Source organism: Pseudorasbora parva, chromosome 18 (genome assembly GCF_024679245.1).
Source record: "Pseudorasbora parva isolate DD20220531a chromosome 18, ASM2467924v1, whole genome shotgun sequence".
Taxonomy (NCBI): Eukaryota; Metazoa; Chordata; class Actinopteri; order Cypriniformes; family Gobionidae; genus Pseudorasbora; species Pseudorasbora parva.
In genome coordinates this window covers 31,866,096-31,888,235 of record NC_090189.1, presented here as the reverse complement: position 1 = coordinate 31,888,235, position 22,140 = coordinate 31,866,096, and the positions used below count along the sequence as shown (strand labels likewise).

At 37.4% G+C, this 22,140-nt stretch overlaps 1 protein-coding gene across 3 annotated transcripts in view; it reads left to right on the top strand.

Moving 5' to 3' along the window:
- The window catches only part of sgcd (sarcoglycan, delta (dystrophin-associated glycoprotein)), a 278,772-nt gene that overhangs the window by 241,704 nt on the left and 14,928 nt on the right, over positions 1-22,140 (top strand). For all 3 annotated transcript variants that reach the window (XM_067423887.1, XM_067423885.1, XM_067423886.1), the window contains exon 6: positions 10,515-10,587. In XM_067423887.1, coding sequence (XP_067279988.1) covers positions 10,515-10,587 — 73 coding nt within the window. The remainder of the gene's footprint in view (positions 1-10,514; positions 10,588-22,140) is intronic.

Below are 22,140 nucleotides of genomic sequence, written 5' to 3'. Positions count from 1 at the left end.
ATGTGAGTTTGTGTCTATTTTTGCAATCCCGGTGATGCTACAGAAAATACACACTTCACCTTTAAAGGGTAAATCTGCATGGACATTTAATTGTAAAACGGCAACAGTAAGTTTTGCATCATTAAGACATGTATGATGTTGTGTGCTCTTGTACTATTGTGTGGTTTGTGTTTGTAATGCATTTTATAATATAGTGACTCATACAGTATGACCTTTCCTTTAAAGCGACCTTGAGCTCTGTAAAACTGTTATAAAAACAAGATAAAAACTTGCGACGCACTTCAAGGGCAATAATAAGCATCTTTGAACAGCAGCACTTTTACCACAAACAAGTGAAGTATTTTGTAAAAAGCATCGCCTCTACAAAATATTTGTTCATTTGCTCTGCCTAACTCAAGGAGTGTGAAAAAAGTGAAAAAGCAGATATTCTGTTGAAATGTAAGAGCCATCGGTGCAATAAAGCACTGGATCCATAAACACAGACATAGACCAGCATGATTTGCACTCATATTGCTTATATGATTATATTACTGTATAGCATTTTTGTAAAAAAAAAAAAAATATATATATATATATATATATATATATATATATATATATATATATATATATATATATATATATATATATATATATATATATATATATATATATAAAATAAAATAAAAATGCATGAAGTGATCTGTGATGTTTTCTGCAGTCCAGGAAGTTTTGCTAATATAATGCAATTCACAATATGGGCAACAAATTGTTGTTGATAATTTTTCCAAATGAATAAAGTAGTACAACTGATTTAAATAGTTTTGCGGACACAGAAGCTGAAACGTGAGAACCAATGAGGTTTCCCTAGGGAAAAATAAACATACAAATTGTATTTGAAATACATTTATTTCATACTACAGATTTTGTGTACTTAATCCCTGTGATTATACTTTTAGTGTACTAAATTGGCATACCTAAGTCTGCTAAATTGGAACAAGTAATTTTGTATTTAATGCACTTTAGTTATCCAGAAATAGTGCCGAGGTCCAAATAGATAAACTCAAGTATATTTGCTTATGCTTAAGTGGAACAATTGCAAGTATACTTTAGGTGTACTTTAAATAACTTGCATTTAAACTATACAGTGATCATACTATCTTAGTAATAGTGATATTACAGGGGTGATGAATTGAGAAATCAACTTTCCCTTGAGCTTCTGATATATAAAAGGTCATGGTAATATAAGAATATCCTGTACATTTCAGAGCTGAAAACATCCTTCAGAGAAAAGCTTTTTTTTGACACCAAGCCCAGCAAATGATCAATCTCAGAAAATTGCACATCTTGACGTCATAGTGTGGTGAAACACTGCCTCAACATGAGATGAACAACCTCAGATTCTGTTGCCCCGCCCACCAACTCGTGCCTCGCATGACATAGGCCTACAGAGAGCTCAACCGTGTGTGTGCGATGCACGGTTTGTGCTTATATTTAGGCGTAATATAAAGAAATGTGCATTTCGCAAAAGAATAACTGCAGATAAAGTGTAATTATAATATTTATATCAGTAAGTCTCAAGCGATATGTCAGTAAAACCCTGACCCCTATTGCCCTGCCCCATCGTATCATTGGCTGAACCAGATGTTGACATGTCAGACCAATATGCTTGATCTATTCTTCGAATACGCCATAAAGCCAATGCCATCACATCCAAAAATCAGTTTTGCTGGACTTTTGCTAAATAATCCATCTCGCTAGAGTGTATACTATTGGAAATGTTGCAGATTTGGCACATTTCTCAGAAGCAAACCCTTTTAGAGTCTAGAAACTCTTTGCAGCTAAACACAAGTCTCACCATGTATTTCAAATCCGAGAAAGATTATATTTTTAGATGATGCCGTCATTTTATATTATGAAACGTGAGGGATGAACTGAAACCAGGGCAGAATTTTCATAGCTCGCAAATGTAACAATGAGCAATTTGCAAACAAAATTATTTTATTTGTATTTAAGTACTACTTCAGAAATGGATGTAGTAGCTCTGCACAATCACATTCTTCTACCAACGGATGGAACTGTCTGTGTTTTAGTGTGTAAGGGTGGTTTTTCGTCTCATTTTATCCCTCATGCAGTTCCAGATGCAGCGTTTTGACTGGACCTTTTCTATTTCTGCTGCATGAGAAGAGAGAACACATCTTTACAATTTTCTGGGTCTTAAAAGAGTCTGTGTTTGTGATATATGTCCTTATTTCATGCGAAACGCTAGCTCGCTCTGTCTGGATGCATTTAAATCTGCTCTAAGTTTACGTTTTTACGTCACCTATCACACATGCGCATGTCAGTAAGCCGACAGAAAGCAGGTTAATGCATTTACATGCAGTGCGAAATCAGGGTAAGACGCAAAAAACTACCTGTTCCGACCGGTTTATGCTTTTGCCGTGTATGACCTTACTCCAATAAAAGAAAACGGGTTACCGCGTTTACATGACCATGTTCATTGTCGGCTTATTAGGCATAATCGGCTTAAGAACGTGCATGTAAACGCACCCAATGTTTGGACATTAATTAAATTGAATCTCTGTATTTGGTTACACTGAATATTTTGCTGATACTCTTCGTGATTTTTTTTTTTAACCAACAATGATGATGCTATTGCAGCAAGTCTGGACGATAAGTCTAAAGATGACATCTACACACAACAGAAACCATGTCTTCGTGGACTGTGCCACCTGTGGACTCCATGAGTGTGGCCCACGGTGCCCAGGTGGAATTTGTAGGATTGAAAATAATCCAAAATATGTGAAAATAAACAAAGATATTTGCTTTAATGTGTCAACACCCATCTTTCTTATCACAAGGAACCTTTGATAGTCCCCAAGGCTTGTAAGCCTAAATGTACGTCACACCTTTAGTACAGTGGGGGATATTGTAATTATCTGATTGGTCAGTTTGAATGTCTCACATTTGGATTTCAGTCACATGGTCAAGGAAGGGATAAAAGGAGATTGCAACTGTTGCTCTTGGTCTGTTATTCTCGGACTCTCTCTTTTCTTGTGGCCTGCTCTTTGGCTCTTTTTTCTTGATTCTTTGGCTCTTTTCTTCTTTGCTCTCTTATTCTCTTTGTCTCTTTCTCTCTACACTTCCTCTCTCTCTTTTTATATCCCTCAGGCAACATTCGATTCATGCTGGGTACGATTAATGGTTTAAGTTTTTATCATCTCACACATCTATTAAGTGTAACCATAAGCAGATTTTGTGATTAAATCTATTACAAATTATGTGGTAATTAGTTTTGATTTGGTATTGACATTGACGTTTTTCTTATTGGAATACAATATATTCACAACACTCTCCCACATATTTGTTGCTATTGTAACTGTGCTTATTTCTGTAATTGGTTTAAGTTGGAGTGGGTGGTAATAGATGAGAAATGTACAGTTTCCTTTAATCTTGCTGATAACGTTTCTTTAGTCATTCGGCAGCCCTGCAGCCTGAACCACTGTAGGTGAACCACCCTTACAAGTGTGTGCACAGGAATAAAAGTAATGTTATCCAAGTTTATGCATCATATCAGGTAAAGGGAAGCAAAACATTCTGCAGCTGATATTTAATGTTGTGTCTGCTGGCTTTATTTCCTCACCAGCTCCAAGTTAAACGCACTTTTATGTTAATACAGTCCGTTTGTATTTATTTTCATGCACTGCTTACAGTATATTAAGACTTTTTTCTGCGATCCACAGTATTTAAATCCATATAATACAACACAAAGTAACCCCAGTTTTGTGTCCTTGTCTGTGTGGTGGCCATAGACTGTTAAAAATTATGGATTTAGTGTCCATGACGTCACCCATAATATTCCAATGAGCCGCTCTGAAGCGTAAAGTAAGAGACGAGCTGGTCGTTGCCATCTTGCCAGCGCGTCATCGCCTGGATAACAGAAAATGGGCAAAGAGGCGGGATGTGGAGCTTATGTGACGCGATGAATAACAGACAGTAGATAAATAGCTATCAACCTGTCACTCAAAGTGGCCATGTCCTTAATTATGCAGAACTTTAAGGCTTTATATAATGTAAATGAATGAGTTATAAAAAAAAAACACCCCACTCACAGTTGTCATGAAGTGCAAAATTTGCTGTATAGACCAAAACCACAGTTTGTACCAGGCTGTAAATGTGTTTTATTTCGCTGTAAAGTGGGACATTTTAACATGGGGCTCGATGAGATTGTTTTCCCTTGTTACCTGTCCCTAGTGGCCAGTTGATGAATTGCAGTTTAAGTTACTTCTGTATTGGCTTCAACAGAAACTGCGGGAGGCTGCAGCTTGGTGGTGGCGCAACAAGTCAAGCGATGGCACTTGTGGCAGCGACCCGGGTTTGATTCCAGTCCGTACTGGTTCCTACATTTAATGCACACATACATCTGTTCCCATTGTCTCACTGATGTTCACTGGATAAGCTAGTTACTGGTATACTGTGGGGTGTCTATAAAATGTCAGCATAAAACTAATTCATAAGCTGTGCTTTATTGTAGCCTATTTGAATTACACTATAATGATGCCATTAGCACACTTAAAGTTTACTTGGAATCCCATTGCGATGTGTTCTCAAATCATTAACCCCTTACCTGTCATTTCCCAATTTGGCAAATGGAGCATTTAGACATACTCATAGTATAAAGACAGCTGCTCATACGGTATTCTGAATATACACATAACCAATATATATTTAGAAAGCCAACACTTGAGAGTTTACAGCTGAACACTCATTGTACAGCTGAAATTACTCACACAGTTATATTATATATAAGTATATTAATATAGAGATATATAGGCTGAAATATAAAAATAAAAATATTTTAAATATTTTTCTTCATGTATAAAAATATTATGTGAATGTAGTTTAACGGCTTATAACTACAACTAAATTGAAGGCACAAGTGTGGTCATGCATTATTTAAAATCTGAGGCTGTTATGTCCAAATTTATAAATTATATGAAACATTTTCTAAGACCATGTCTGGATTTTTTTTAGGATGTTTTTTTATCAAATAAGTTTGTTGACCTGAAGACACGTTTGCAGTCTTTTGTCTAATGTCGGGCAAGGAAAACAGCTCAATTAATCCTACAACGTGCTCACTCGACGATCGTTTCACGCTTATGAATGTCTGAGGCGTAATCCTCATTATTGTTTTGTTATGAATCTTTTGTTTTTTAACAGCCATTATTCACAGCCATTATAACATGTATGCCTCCCTAAATGGCCCATTAACAGTGCAGTATTTCCTTTAGTAAGCCACAATAATCTAAAAAAAAAAAACTAAAAACTAAACTAAAAGCACATTCTGTGAATTATAGTAACAAAATAGACAAAGCTCCTGGTCCAAAAGGTGAATTAGAGCTTAATTTAGCATCATGCTACATAACACAATTTACAACATTAAAATTACACCTTCATTCTTTATCTGACTTGAGACCACCATCGAGTGTTTTTATTAGTTTCCTGTCGTGATATAATGGGGATTTTATTCTAATGGTGATGGTAAAACGTGTTATATTTATCATTTTATATGGAGCTAATTGCTACACCTGTTAGCAGCCATAATGTAAACATCCATTATTGATATAAAATAGCCAAAATCACATGACAAATCACACAAAAACCTTATTACATAGTTATCGTGTGTTTATTAGCTTCTTAGTTCACAAGTAGAAATGTAGAATAGACTCGTTCTTCATAGAGCCAGAATGAGGAAGTGTCAGAGAAAGGAGGTGGGCGTCGTGAGGGAGGGTGGTGTTGAGCAATATCATAAGACTGACAGATCAGAGAGCAAATGAACGTCTGATGAGTCATATCCGATGCATATCATTAAGAAGAGACCCAGGGAGAGGTCTGCGCATGTTTTAACTCTTTTATATCAAATAATTCAGTGAGAAATGAATAGAAATGATATTCTGTATGACAAAATATTTTGCAAACGTGTTAATATGTCAATATTTCTCCAAACATAAGCACTTTTGAACTAAGAACTAAAATGAAAGCTGTTCTTTGCGATCTCTGTGAACACAAATGAGCCAGTGCAGACGAGAGAGAATGAACGTGCGTCTGATAATCTATTCAAAATTTGTTCCTAACAGATCGATAATAATGCATTTCTGACATAAATTAAGAAATTAATGTCATTGCAACCCAGTTTTATCATAAACAGTGTTCAAATATCGAAGCTGGAGTCTTTAATCTTTCTGATGATACTGAGTTTGTCCAGATAAATAATCGTGTGATGTTTAACGAGCAGTAAAAGTTGAACAATAGTAATCTGAGGCCGTATCCGATCTTGGAAAGGGATGGCTCTAAAAGCTTTTTATCAGTATAAAATGAATTATTGTTCAACACTCTTACAGTCTAATTTAATTGCAATTGTACTGTCAACAAAAAGTTTTTGCTGAGAGAATTATGCATTTCAAAACTTAAATATAAAAGTATATTTAAATTGTACTTAAGCATAATTGGAATAGTTCCAGTTGAGCACAAACAATTATATTTGATACAACTTAAGTTGAAATTCAGCCCTGCTTTTGTACAACTAAAATGCATTTAGTACAAGATTAGTTCTTTCAATTTAACATACTTCAAGTATACCAATTTATAGTGTGTCACAAATACATTTAGTTATGCTAAAGTACATATGAATAAATTGTGCTTAAGTATGCTATTTTAAATACAGTGGAGCTCTTATTTACCATTATTTCATGTGCTCTGTATATGAGTGGATGAATGTTTATATGTGAATAAAAGTCTAATTATATCTGTTCATCATTTTAAAGCAATCAAGTATCAAATCTTGCCAGAAAACAAATCTTCTCCCAAGTTACAGAGAAGCCTCTAGCATGATGCTGCCACCATCGTGCTTCACTGCAGGGATGCTGAGTTTCTGATAAGAAGTGTCTGTCTGGTCAAACATGTAATTTCGTCTGATGGCAAAAAGCTTGATTTTGGTCTCTCAAGATTAAGCCTTCATCCAGCTGGCTTCGTATAGTCTCCACATACCCAGACAGCAGTTGTTATATGCACAGCCTCTCCATTCTCCTTCAGCTGAGATCACTTCCTGCCATGGAAATCTGTTTGTATTTATTTATTATCCACGCTTTGAAATGTTCAATGTCTAACTTGGAGCCGTCTTACTTATTTTCTTGATATAAATTAAGACTTAACAGCAATTTGACTCACCAGATTTATAGTACAGGCCATTTAAACATCTTGTTTAACATTTATTTCTTCTGAAAATGTGGCATCTGTAAATTTATGCCATATTAAAGGGGTGTGAATACTTGTGAATTCAGCAATTTTGTATTTGTTTTATATCACATTGTAGTGATATGTTGTTTTTTGATACCCTGGCAAAAAAAAAAAAAAAATCATCCAGGGGGCATTAAAATATGTGTATGATTTCTGTAAAATATATAGCCATGGGTGCCTCTCTGCAAACAAAACTTCTTTTGAGGCCCTCAATGAATCCACAGGTGACTGAGCTTTTCATAATCTGCTTGCCATTCATAAGGCCCTTATATCTGTCGTCTCGAAGTGTTGTCTTCTAAAACTACCACCATGATCTATGTTATTGTTGTAGAGGAGTGGGTATTTCAATTGGAAGCACAGTATAAAGTTCATACAGTATAGATGATAAACTTGTTTTTCATTTTCTGCTAAATCCCAAGGCCTTCAGGTATGGCCGCTTTGTTGCTGTGCCGTAGAGTGATTCCTGACCTTGAGGGAATCTGCCGTGGCCTGCCTCCAGCTATTCTCCATGAACAAGCCCACCTAGTGTGCCACAGGAGAGATGTTTATCTGATCTCATATGTAGCCTGTCCTGCTTCCTCTATTACTCCAAAAGCGATGTTATCACAGGCACATGGCATGTTGATGTATATATTTACCTTAGAGATAGTTCTTCACACAACTCGCTTACTTTGAATTCTACCATATTTTTTTGTATTGGCCAAAGAAACATTGTTTCTCTAAGAGCTCGTCTATATATTCAGTAATAGTAATAGTAACACAACCTTTTTTTTTCAAAGAAATTCATGCATTTATTCAGCAAGAACATGCTAAATTGATCAAACGTAACAGTAAAGCCATTTGTAATGTTACAAAAGATTTATATTTCAAAGCAGTGTTGTTCTTCAACTTTTACTCAGTGAAGATTGCACAACTGTCTTCAACACTGATAATAATAACCTTTGTTTTCTGAGCAGCAAATCAGTATAAACGTAGAATGATTTCTGCATCATGTGACACTAAAGACTGGAGTAAGGGCTGCTGAAAATGTGCTTTTCCATCACAGGAAAAAACTACTTTTTTAAAATAAATTCAAATAGAAATAAGTTATTTTTAATGTCACATCGTAAAGTGTTAGTTCACCCCAAAATGATGTCCTTCATTGTTGTTCCAAACCCAAAAGACCGTCATGCAATTTTTGGAATGACATGAGGGTGAATAATTAATGACAGAATTTGTATTTTTGGGTGAACTAACCCTTTAATAAATGCACCCTTGGTGAGAACAAGTGACTTAAAAACACTTTTTTAAATTTTATTATTTCACACAATTTTGCTCTAATGTAAACTACACAAAAAATGTTCCCTAAGAAGGGTGGTTACACTGCAGCGGTTCAGGCTGCAGGATGAATGACTAAAGAAACTTTATCAGCAAGATGGTATACTACTGTACATTTCTTGTCTATTACCACCCACTGTTCCTTATACCAATAATGAAAAGTACAGTTATAATAACACAATATATGGGTGAGCCCTATGGGAGAGTCTGTGTGATGTTGATGCAAAAGGTAGCACTTCTATGTTAATACTGAATCAAAACTAGTTACACATAGTTTATAACTGAGCTATTTTTTCTTTCAACTGGTTAAAAAATAGATGTATGGGATTATAAAACATATAGTTAAGTGTAACCAAATTGTTACCTGGGAGATAGTTGATACCTGAGAGATAGAGTGAGCAGAGAGAACGAGAGATGGAAGCTAGAGAGAGGAAGAGCAAAGCCCTGACAAAGAAGAGACGATGAAAAGAGTGCAAGGAAAAAGTGCTCCAAGAAAGAGACCAAAAGAAGAGCCAGGTCAACAGTTACAATATTCTTTTATCACTTCCTTGACCATGTGACTGAAACCCAAATGTGAGACATTCAAACTGACCAATCAGCTACCCTGGTTCTACCCGAGTTTGGCCACTCTCCATTGACAAGTGTTAACTTCCTTGAAGGCGTGTACTCTGTTGAGGTTTAAAACTATTGGATCTGCCCAGAGCCACTCTGGATCTGCCATAATCAATCGCTAACATTTGGTCGTGACGTATGTCAGCCCAAACTAGCGCACGACATGTCATCATTGTCATCCGCTCTCTCTATTCGCTGATTGGACCGGTTACAATCCCAGACGGAGTACTGAAGGAAAATGAAAATGAGCAGAAGTACGTAGGAGAGCAGAGCCAGATTACAGCTCTCCCGCCAAACAATTAGCACACCCGAGATGTACGCACATCTTGACCTACAGGCCTTGATCACTATCAGCACCTCTTGTGCCTTTAGGAATTCCAAATGAAAAAGAGGGGGTTGGAACTAGAAAGCAAAATCTTTGCTGATTTTCGTCCTTACAAATGCTTTTCGCAGTGATGCTAGTGTAATAACTATTGATTTCCTTGTGATTGTACTGGTGTCTGGACAGATGCTCTGATGTTTGAATTCGTTCAATTAACAAAATCATATTTGTGACTCTAAATCTGTCCCCTGTGGTGAGCTGTACTAAGATGCAACCGTCAACTTATTGGAATAAAACACCAGCAGAGAAGCCTGTTTTGCCCCCTCCTGATGTTTTGGTACAAATCCATCCAGTTGCTCTCTCAACCTCCATGTGGGTAATAGATCTTACACCTCCCGGAGCAGCCATTAAGCCAAATGGTAGCACTCCCCCGTGAGATAGGCCTTGTAGCCCCCTTTTTTTATGAACACTTCAGCCTCCTAGGATGCACTGTAATTTGAGAACATCTCCACAGGAAACATCTGAGCTGTACATACACTCCTAAAGCGCCCAAGCCATGCTATTCTGTTAGTCATGATCTTTTCGGTGTTAAAAAGTTTTCGTCAGGTCTCAGTCAGATCATCCTTTAGAGTCTGCAAGAGGAAAATCACACTTCCAGATACTGCTGCACTCGTATAGAGCTCTAGGCGTAGTTTACAACAGGAATCCAAATTGGCATTAGCATTCCAAGAGGCACCTCCACAGTCCTTACCGAAGCCTATTGATCGGATCTGAGGCTGTAACCTGTGACGTAACGACTTCAGTTGCTTCAGCAAAGCCTTGTGGAAAGGTTTTGGTGACTCAACTTTAGGTCACATCTGCAGGGACACAGCTAGACTGTATGGATCAATAGAGGAGCTTCACAGATTATGTCCATTGATTTTAGCATGTGGACCACTGCTTCGTTGAGAGCATGACTGAGATTGTACATGTCGGATTGTGTTTGCAGGAGCAGAGGGTGCAGTGTTCAGTAACTCAGTGGAGACCCCGCATGTGAGGGCCGAGCCATTCAAAGAGCTACGGTAAGACAGTTTAACAACATCTGATGTCGTTATTGATTTCTGAATTCCAAATAGGTGTTCCAAGGTGTTTTCATTTTCTCTAACAGCACGACAAAAAGTTTATTGACCACGTTCTTTTCCAATTTGTTCCAAAGTTTTATCATAAACTGAACTTTAAAGAGTCATACATGATAGCTAAAGAAATATAAATAAAAACTACTAAAACACTACTAACAAAAATAATATAAAAAAAGAAATTGTATTTATCTTGTTTTACAGTAAAAAATATTAAATGAACAGTTTACCCAAAAATGAAAAGTATCCCATAATTAAAGGGGGGGGGGGGTGAAACACTCAGTTTCAGCCAATCTCATGAGTACCTATAGAGTAGTATTGCATCCTTCATATCTCCCAAAAGTCTTTAGTTTTATTATATTTATAAAAGAAAGATAGGCTGTACCGAGTCTTTCCGAAAAAACGAGCGCCTGGAGGCGTATCGTGTGGGCGGAGCTAAAGATATACGAGTGTGCACAAAGCGGTGACGTCCTCAAGCGTGGAGAAGAAAACGCTACCCTAAATAAACCATAGCTATCAATCAGATTCAACTAATAGATATATGATCCAGAATCAGATCCAGAGGCTGAAATAAATTGAACAGGGGAAACAGCAACAGCAGGGCATCCGTCTCTGTGGTATGTACTGTATTTAGCGTCAACATTTGTGTGTGTTTACTCACAGTTTATGAGGACATGATTCGGTTTATGGACTATTGTATGTGACTAAACCTTAGCAGTAGCAAGCAAAACGGTTATGCACGTCAGACTAGTGTAACGTTATACATAGAACAACAATGGAGTAACCGTTAGCGCATTTGAATGACGAAGAACGCTTTGTGAAAACGCTAGGTTTATGTTTGGGTGGTTTTACAATAAACAAACTGACACCTATAGTGATCAGCTAAATAAATGTATTTAAACACACACCATAGATCACATGCTCCATTGATAAATTAACTAACGTTATACACGATCGTGTTGTTTACTGATGTTTACTTGCGTGACGATAGCCAACAGCATAGACATTGAAGCAGTTTTACTCACCGCCTGTTTCCAAAGCACGACCGTGAACCTTTATCGTTGGGACCGCTCTGTCTAAAACACACTTCTTTGGTAACAGTGTTGATTTCGTGAAGTCCTGACAGCAGTGACTGTGGAGATCCACTTTTGCGACACGATTAAAGCGTGATGTTGTGATGCTTCTCGTCATTTCTGCGTTCAAATCGGTTCAAATGCAGCGCTGCCTTCCCGGAATGCTGTGCTGAAGCGTTGAAGCTGAGAGTGTTCTAAATTCTAATATTAGTATATAACCAACATGGTATTATTAGCACATCCTTAATTTAAATATTAAATATTATAGTAAAAAATATATATAAAATATATATATATATATATGTGTGGTGTGTGTGTGTGTGTGTGTGTGTGTGTGTGTGTGTGTGTGTGTGTGTGTGTGTGTGTGTGTGTGTGTGTGTGTGTGTGTGTGTGTGTGAGCCTGTTTATGTGGTTTATGAGGACACAAATTTGTATAACTACATGGGTATTACACTGGTATTACACTATAAATGTGGTTTATGAGGACATATCAAATGTCCTCATAATTCAAATGGCCTTAAAAGCATACTAAATGATGTTTTTGAGAAAGAAAAAATGCAGAATGTTTCCTGTGATGGGTAGGTTTAGGGGCACGGGCAGTGTAAGGGGATAGAAAATACGGTTTGTACGGTATAAAAACCATTACGCCTATGGAGAGTCCCTGTAAACCACATAGACCAACATGTGTGTGTGTGTGTGTGTGTGTGTGTGTGTGTGTGTGTGTGTGTGTGTGTGTGTGTGTGTGTGTGTGTGTGTGTTTTAATAAATAAAGAATAAATAAAAATTAATAAATAAAATGTATTTATTTTATAGTTTTTTTTAGTACAGATAAAAATAATTAGTGCTTGAATCTAAAGCCATGAAACTGATGGAAGTTTAAATATCGCATTTCAAAATTATGAACCATTTAAGAACACTTTAGATTTCTCAGTAAAGCATTTTTTTTTCTTTTGAAATAAGCTGTTTATAGATCTGCATCTGCTAGCATTATCCAAATCATTAACAGTAAGCCCTTCACCAAAGTACAGCTGCAGAAGACGCCACATTCAGAGCCGTGCTACCAAGCTGCATAGGGAGATGATTGCACGTCGATTGCAATTTCCCACACAGAGCGTAATGATCAAAGATTGCAGTGAAAAATGATTCTTTTCCAGCCAGCACTACACGTCTCTGTTGAAAGTTACAAAGCAGGGAAATAAAGCATGACATTTGTGCAAATTCCACTTATCCCAACATTTAGGTTTTTACCGTATGCTTCTGGTTGACAGCAGATTATAGAGCACCTCTGTAAGCTGTTTCCGACAGCAGAGAGGAAGGGTGGGCACACTTCAGATTACCGCCTTTTAAATGCATCACTAACGGTTGTAAAGGATCTGCACGGAAATTTGTAAACCTATCCTATACTTCTTATTTAAGAATCACCCCACCCAAATGGATGTTGGTAGAGACAGTTGTCAGGATATTTGAATACTATCTCGTCTAAGGTACTCATAAAACAAACAGGATGTCAGTGTTCTGTAATGTTAATGGTTTACGATTGCTTTGAATGGAGATTATGTTCTTTTCTAAGCTATTGAAGGCTGTCTAAATTCAGACAAATGTTCCCTATTGTTGCAGGCTTGTGGAATTCAATCAGATACATTGTTCCATGGTTATTATTGGTCAGCGTTGTGGTGGGAGAAGATAAGAGTTATACATTAGGCCGATGTCATTGTCGTGTAATAATGGTTCGGATAAAATTCCAACCTTCTCCAACACGCCGCTTCCAAAGATCAGGCAGCGCATTATGAGAGTTCTTGAGGGGATAATCGCTTTTGCTCTATGCTGTGAAAGCTTTGAGCAATTATGGACAATTTAAGTGTTATTTTCTGCCTTTGTCGCATCCAAATGTCACAACAAAATATGTCCTTGGTCTCTATGTAGTATCGGAGACCTCTTTGGAGAAAGTGCTGGCGCTGTAAAGTACAGTTTACCCGTGGTGAAGCTACTCATTAAGACCAGGGCTCGATCCAAGTAATGTTGTATACATGCAGACAAAGGAAGATCAATGTGCGTGTCGCTTGCACCTCCTCTCTTGGACAGACGCACTTTCCTGTCCTGATCGATGCCTGGATGCTCATCAAAATCTAATTAAAGTAGATTCTCATTAACTAAAACAAACACATGAAGCGCAATGCCAATACCCCAAGCAGAAGGCGAACATGAACGGTAGAGCATTGGCAACTGGGTCAGATATGGCTGGGAATGCACATTTAGCAGGAAATAATGAGCAATAAATGGCCTGTGGGGAGACGGGCTCCTGCAGAATGGCCCGCACACACACACAAACACATTACTGGCCCATTCCTGTCTGTTCTGCTGACGGAGCAAGCAGAAGTAAAGCCACAAGCACAGACAGGTGTTGTGGCTTATCAAGCTTTCTGTGATGAACAAGGACAACACACTGACAGCCATCAATCAATTTGAGGGGTGAAACCTCCTGGAATCCCTGTAAAAAGACGTGTGTGTTTAACTAGTTCAGGAGAAAATGTTACAGACACAACAAATAGAAAAGAATATTTCAAACAGGAGAAGAAATGAGAAGGAACATACTGCATTCACACTTGATTTTTAAACAAAGCTAGACAAAGAACAGACAGAAACTGAGGGCTTAATATTTGAGGGCAAATAGAGGAGCTGATGAGATTGAAACACACCTGAACTGAACTAAAATAATAAATAAGAAAACTTAGAAACCAAGAGGGAGAGAACTGAACCAATTAACAGACTGGAGGATGAACAAATAACTCAAACATGAACAGAACAGAGAAACAGATCGGCTATGGAGGAGCTATGGGTTTATGTACTGGAGCTGGCTCCTGGGTTGGAGCAGACTCTGAAACAGTCTCTGGGGCTGGAGCTTTCACTGGACTCTAGTCAGGGGTTGGAGTTGCTGTGTGTGTGGCTCAAACACACATGACAGCAGCCACATGAAGGTAAGGACCACTTCTTCGATCCCAACAGGGCAGACAGGAAAGATAGACTCTGGAATTTCTCTCACTTGAGCGGATTCTGGGATTTCTCTCACCAGAGCGAATTTGGGGACTTCACTCAATGGAACAGACTCGGGGACTTCACTCTCTGGAGCGAACTTGGGGACTTCACTTTCTGGAACGAACTTAGGGACTTCACTCACTGGAACAGACTCAGGGACTTCACTTTCTGGAGCAGATTCAGGATTTCACTCTTTGGAACGAACTTAGGGACTTCACTCTCTGGAACGAACTTGGGGACTTCACTTTCTGGAACAAACTTAGGGACTTCACTTTCTGGAATGAACTTGGGGACTTCACTCACTGGAACAGACTCAGGGACTTCACTCTCTGGAGCAGATTCAGGATTTCACTCTGGTGCATATTCAGGGACTTCACTCTCTGGAACAGACTTGGAGATTGCACAAACTGGAATAAACTGGAACGGAATCAGATATATCAACCACAGGAACAGATTCTGAAGGAGAATCAGGAATATCACACACTGGAAAGAACTCTGGAATTTACTCACTGGAGTGGACTCAGGAACATTACTCATTGGAATGGATCCTGGAAAAGGCTCCTGGATCCTCTGCTGGGGAGCTGGTGCTGATAGCGCTATAGTTTTTAACCATCCATTCCACAAAAGCCATAGTCATATGTCTGGAGAGATAGTGAGGCACAGCAGTTGTTGAAACCTCTGGATGTGGGCCTAAAGCACACGAAGGAAGGAGATATCTTCAGGAGAATTTTAGTAGAATGATCCAAACAATAAACAAGAGAATCAACGAAGGGAGCTGAACTAACACAATTTATTAGAAACCATGGTAACTAGTAATATAATTTCACGAGTTCACACTTACATCAAATTAAATAGAGTGAAGATTATGCGTATTTGGCGTGCTGTCTGGGGGAGGGCTCCGGGCCCGTAATTTGGCCCGAACCCAGAGTACCCCCCGTGATAGAGATAGACTGAAGTGTATTATAGATCTTCTAATAAGAGGTGGTGGAGGGATGCTAAAATGAAAATGGTCAACTAAAAGAAGGTAAATCTGCTGTATATATACACACCTCTTATCGTTGATTAGCTTGATGTGCTCCACTCGTGTTTAATTAGGTTTAATTATCTGCGCGTGCTTCTCCCAAAATTTTGTTAATACAAACATCACATAATGTTTCTACCAACAACCTTACTGGGGATAAGTAGTGAATCCGAATACTTTTTGAATATCTGTTCAATGCTTTAATCATTTTCCTAAAGTATAATTTTATTAATAATTATACTTATAATAATTGTATTGAGTTATCTTTATTTGTGGACTTTTGGTTTCTGTAAGCTTTTTTTTTAATAGTATGCATAAAATGTGCATATTACCTGATAGATATAAAAAAAAAAAGGTGTTGAATCATGAACTGATGGACCGTGAACTGAATTGATGTGAACTGATGAACTGTGTCGTGATTTTAATCCTCGAGATGGGATTGTGTTTTTCATAGCCTGTCATGACTGAATATTAAATGAAATTTTGACCCTTTGTTTTATTGTTTTGCATGACATGCTCTCCATCCGGGCTGAAGTAAAATTCACTCTATTTTTCATTAGACTGAAAGGCTTGGCAGGTAGCAATCTGGAATTGTGTGGCTTTCGGGAACAAAACGTTTTTGTCCTTGTAATACCACGTTGTCGATACGGATTTAACATTTTATTATTCGATTCCTTTCCCATAATGCAAGATTGAGAAATGATTAAACTTTTGAGACATTGGACTGTGGCAGGTACAGACTGATTGAACCGCTGTGGAAAATTTGCAGTCCATAAAAGTTGGGAAGGCGGTGAGAATAGATGGAGGAAGAGGCATACAGTGAAACAATAGGCCATAAAACACATTTTATAGTGTGCATGTAATATAACAAGAGTGCTTCTGTGGTATCTCTTATCTTTTCTGTTCAACAGCCATGTCCGTTCTACTTTCGCAGCTTATGGAGGCGGTAGTAATTATTGAAAGCTATGCGCTTGGTCATGGAAGCGCGCTCGCTGCTCGTGACCCGTCGGTCATCGCTCCAATCCGAGTTGAAAAGAGCCCAGAACTGTGTCGCTGAACCCCATTGCGGCCTGTATTTATGGGAGTAATTGGGTGGATGCTGTGCACCGTGCGCAGGGTCACAGTCACCCTTGGGTCCTTTCATTACCGTTGAATAAACGTACTGCGAATAATCAGCTTAGCCAGTTGCGGGCTGGAAAATTGTAACAGAAAGCTTGAAAAAGTCTTCAGTGAGAGTGTAAGGCTGTAAAAAGCAAAACAAACTGCCAAAACAACCTGATGCAGGCACTAGTTTCACCTGTCTGCATTGTTGTTTTGTGCTTTGTATAAGGTTTGCTGATTGGCAGAAGCAAACCTGGCACAGGACTGGCAGAAGCACACTAAAGTGCATAAAAACTTGTAGCCTTACATGTAAAAAAATGTCATGGCTAGAAGCAATGTTGTAGCCGTAAGCAGGCTAAATGTAATGTAAATGCCAGCATGCTATAAAACACAATGAACAATAGAACTGTGCATTGTTAAAACATATAATTATATAAAACATATGCTGTTTACGTCAAGTCTGTGCTGTGCTTGGATCCAGTCAAGAACTGTAGTATTTTTCCGTAAATTCATCGGACACGTGGCAGATTATGGGCCCTATTTTAACGATCTGAAACGCAAGTGTCAAAGCGCGGAGCACAAGTAACTTTGTGGGTGGGTCTCGGCGCTGTTGCTATTGTCCCGGCGGGATAAATGGCTCTTGCGCCCGGCGCAAATCTAAAATGGGTTGGTCTGAAGTAGCTTCATTATTCATAGGTGTGGTTGGATGTAACGTGAATAAACCAATCAGAGCGGCATCCAACATTCCCTTTAAAAGCAGGTGCGCAAGTTCCCTTATGGATTATTAATATGGCGTATTTACCAGGCGCACCCCAGGAGCGGTTCACAGCCGACGTGACTGATGTTCTTGTAAGAGCAGCCCTTACGAAACAAAAATATATTGCAGTATATTGGAAAATTTCATGCAATACATTAGGAAATATATTAACATATATGGGAATTAATATTTATATCTTTCAATATATTGCAACATACTGAAAGCGGCAATCATTTGTATATTTTGCAATATATTACATGAATATATAATATATTTTATTATACCATCAATATATTATTCCATATATTTACAATATATTAAAATATATTTCAACTAATATATTGGTAAATATATTTTCCTTTCGTAAGGGAGTGAAAGACAGAGAAGTTGTATTGTATGGGGATGGGAGAAACCCACCCGAAATAGCGTCGGTTAAACAGTTTTTTATTTTTTCAGTCAATTTTTTTTCCTGGTTCTTGACGGACAAACCAATTTGTCAGATGTCTTTATATACATATATGTCTTGCCACTATTGGGCAAACAGGTCTGATCCTTAATTACTACAATAAGCCTGAATAATTTGTAAGCTAGATTTATGCCTATTTTTTCACATCTTCGTGGCACACCACAATGTGTTAATATTTTTTTTTTAGTGTAACAATTTATGATTTGCAAAAATAACTGTTGCATCTGTGTAGATTTCATGAGCAAAGTGTATGCGCGTTGTGCACGCTATACATTATGGTCAAGCATACGCCCTTAAAATAGCATAATGAACAACGCGCAACGCGCCACTGACTTTAGACTAGTTTTTTTCTGGTCAGTGGCGCAACTGTTTAATGGAACAGCAAAATAGCACCAGGGATTGTTTGCGCTGGAACACGCCTCCTTTTTTGCGCTGAACCACCCAGGGAGCGCAAGTTCATTCACTAGTTTAGCGACGTGCTTCTGTGGAGGGAAAAGCGCGCTTTGCGCTGGCGCAAAATAGGAATGACACATGCGTCGGTGTACAAAGTCAATTGCGCTGGGTGCAAGATAGGGCCCTATAACATGGAACGAATAAAACCATGAACAAAAGAAATTACGATGGTAAAGCCAAGGGTTTTAATTGAACTGGAATGCTAACTGCTAATGCTAACTAATGCTTTAGGTATCTACATTTGTCATAGACTTCTATGAAAACATATTTCATGTGGTCAGAAACATTATTAAATATCACTGAATCAAGCTTAATGCACCAAGCAATCTAGCTCCTTAAAGGGTTAGTTCACCCAAAAATGAAATTTCTTTCATTAATGACTCACCCCAATGTCGTTCCACACCCGTAAGACCTCCGTTCATCTTCAGAACACAGTTTAAGATATTTTAGATTTAGTCCGAGGGCTTTCTGTCCTTTGAATGTAAGTGTAGGCCCACTTGCTGTCCACGTCCAGAAAGGTAATGAAAACATCATCAAAGTAGTCCATATGTGACATCAGTTGGTTAGTTAGACTCTTTTGAAGTGTCGACAATACATTTTGGTGCAAAAATAACAAAAAATAAGACTTTATTCAGCATTGCCGAGTTGCGTTTGCGTGCTTCTGGTAAACACAGAAGCTGGTGAACGACGGTCTTTCGAATCCGCTTTGACCACGACTCTGGAAGACTTGGAGTTAAGCTTTTCTCAGAGAAAAGAACAAAGAACGGCACTGAAGTCATTCTTAAAATGGGAAGATATGTTCTGAGTTTTGCCAACCGGATACGGCGAAAGTTTAATCTATCAGCTCCGCTTTACCTTCGTTGCTCTGGTTGGTTGTAGCGCTATCCTATCGCGTGCAAAGGGAGTTTAAAAGACAACCGTTTATTGACAACCCTCGGATTGAGCCCTGTCTATGGTGAGTTTCCAGACCAAACATCTTGATTTGGGTCTGGCTTGTCAGGCTATAAAATTCTATGTTTTCTTTGGATGAATGTAAACAGTTGTAAACAGTTGCTCACCTGTCTAATAAAAGACATATTATACTAAAGCATCTTTGGTGTTATAACGTGGGTATGATGTTACTGATTGGTGATGCACAGATATGGTCCGTGTCCTGGTTAAAATTGCTTATGGAATAAGTCAACAAAATATAAAACATTGTTCTAGTGGTTTTTGGATATTTGTATCCAAAAAATCATACATATTGTGCCTTAAAGGTATAGCTGCAGGTTTACATAGTAGCATTGTTTGCGCCATGCTACTGTTTGAGCTACTGTACAGATTTATTTAAACTCCTCTTCTGTCTCTCCTTCTGTGCAGCTTCATTTGTAGGCTATAGGGCTGTATTCCCTCAGCTGAGTAGAACACGCGCAGGTTGTGTTGCCTCTGTCCTAATATTTCTCTCACACCCAAGAGGGGGTAAATTAAATTTTCCCTTTGTTTTTCTACTTGCGACAAATTAGTCGAATCCCTTTTATCCCTGGTAGGTGCGCCAACCCGATGTCACTTAATTTGCTTAAATTTGCTTTTTGTTAGCACCTGCGTTGCTGCTCCACCTCACTGTGAATACCGATATCTCACAGATGCTTACTATTTGAAATTCAAAAGGTTGAATGCCGGGTTCCAGATAATGAAGGATGCTTTCATGTTTCATCAAGCTAATGATCCTAATTTTACTTTGATGTGTAACGTTTAAACTCTAAAATAGATTTCATCTTGAGGCGTAACCATCCAGGCTATTGTTTAAACAAAATGTTTTTTAAGTGATTTTTCAATTAAATCTCTACTGAGCTAGGTCTCATCTTCCCTATTGTTATTAGTGATTTGCATCAGATTCACATTTTCTCACGTTTTACTTTCGCCTCGCCTACTAACATGCTAATCAGAGCTCTTATACAGCTCATTAACTGTAACAGGTCATTGTGTTGTGTCATGAGCGTTTTTCATAAAAAGCCGTTTTCAAAACCTTTTCTTTTCTTTAGAAATGCTTTTTTATCTTTTGCAATTGAAATATTATATATATTAAAAAATATATGTATATATGCTACTAGTCAAAAGTTTAGAAACTGTACTAATTTGATTGTTTTTCAAAAAAAGTATCTTCTGCTCACCAAGGCTTCATTTATGTTATTTATTAAAAATACAAAAAGCTGTAATATTGTGAAATATTTCAAAAATAATAATAATAATAATTGTTTTCTATTTGAATATATTTTAAAATGCAACTTATTTCTGTGATTCAAAGCTGAATTTTCAGCATCATTACTCCAGCCTTCAGTGTCATGATCCTTTAGAAATCATTCAAATATGATTTGCTGCTCAAGAAATATTAATTATTATTATCAATTTTGATCAGTTGCTTATTTATTTTATTTTTTTAGGATTCTTTGATGAATAGAAAGTTCAAAAGAACAATATTTATCTGAAATAGAAAGCTTTTCGTATGTTATTATCATGTAAAACAATTTTTTTTTTTATATTTATAATCTTGTGCCACATATTGGTGTAACTCCATTGCATAATTCAACATTGCTTAATGAATGTACAACTAAAATGTAAAGGTTTTTATTATTATTATTATTATTATTATTATTATTATTATTATTATTATTATTATTATTATTATTATTATTATTATTATTATTTTTATTATTATTATTACTTTTCTCACTAATGAGATTTGGTGTGATGGTTCACACCGATACAAATTATACCTGTGTGTGCACGTTGTTTGCCTGGTGTTTGCCAAGACCCTTGGAGTCGAAACATTTTTTTTTTTTTAATCTATGGGAGCAGTAACAGCAGTGTGCAGATTTGTGTTTACTTCGATTTATGTTTTATTAAATCTGGCACCTGTAAAGGTTTAATTGGATATGCGCACATTCTTCCATCCTTTTTTATTTTATTTTATTTTGTATTTACAATTGTAATTTTATAAATCAAAATGTATTATAAATGTATTATTTTTTTTTAATTTAAAATCCAAATGTATTTAAAAGCAAGTTGTTGCATAGAGAAGTTAGGAATTTTATTAATTAATTACAATATATGTTTGACAAAACAATTGTTTACTCACTATTGGGGCATGTTGACACAAAGGCCCTGTTAACATCTGGTATTAAGATGTGTTTTGGCCGATCCGATCAAAAGTGGATGACACTAAATCCAGGTGTAAACAGGACCTAAAATGTTTTGTACTTGTCCACCTTCGATCACCTCCAGAGGTAGTCGAAAACACATTTGACCGGATTGCTTTTGTAGTGTAAACGCTCATGTGGTTGAATGCATTCAAACAGCCACTCTCCGCCTACTGACCTAATGCATAAACATTATAGGACGCACGCTACGGGTTTGAACTTTGAAGACCCAAGTTTGGTTTGAAGACGAAAACCCCATCAACACCATGCTCTCTCACCATTCCTGATTTCTAACACACAATCAGAGCAGAAACAGAAGCCGATGCGCTCTGTCGTCTCTGGTTGCTTTCATATGTAAATTGCATAAGCGTATTTTGTACATTAGATCAAAAGATCTGAAAAAGCCCATACATTTACTC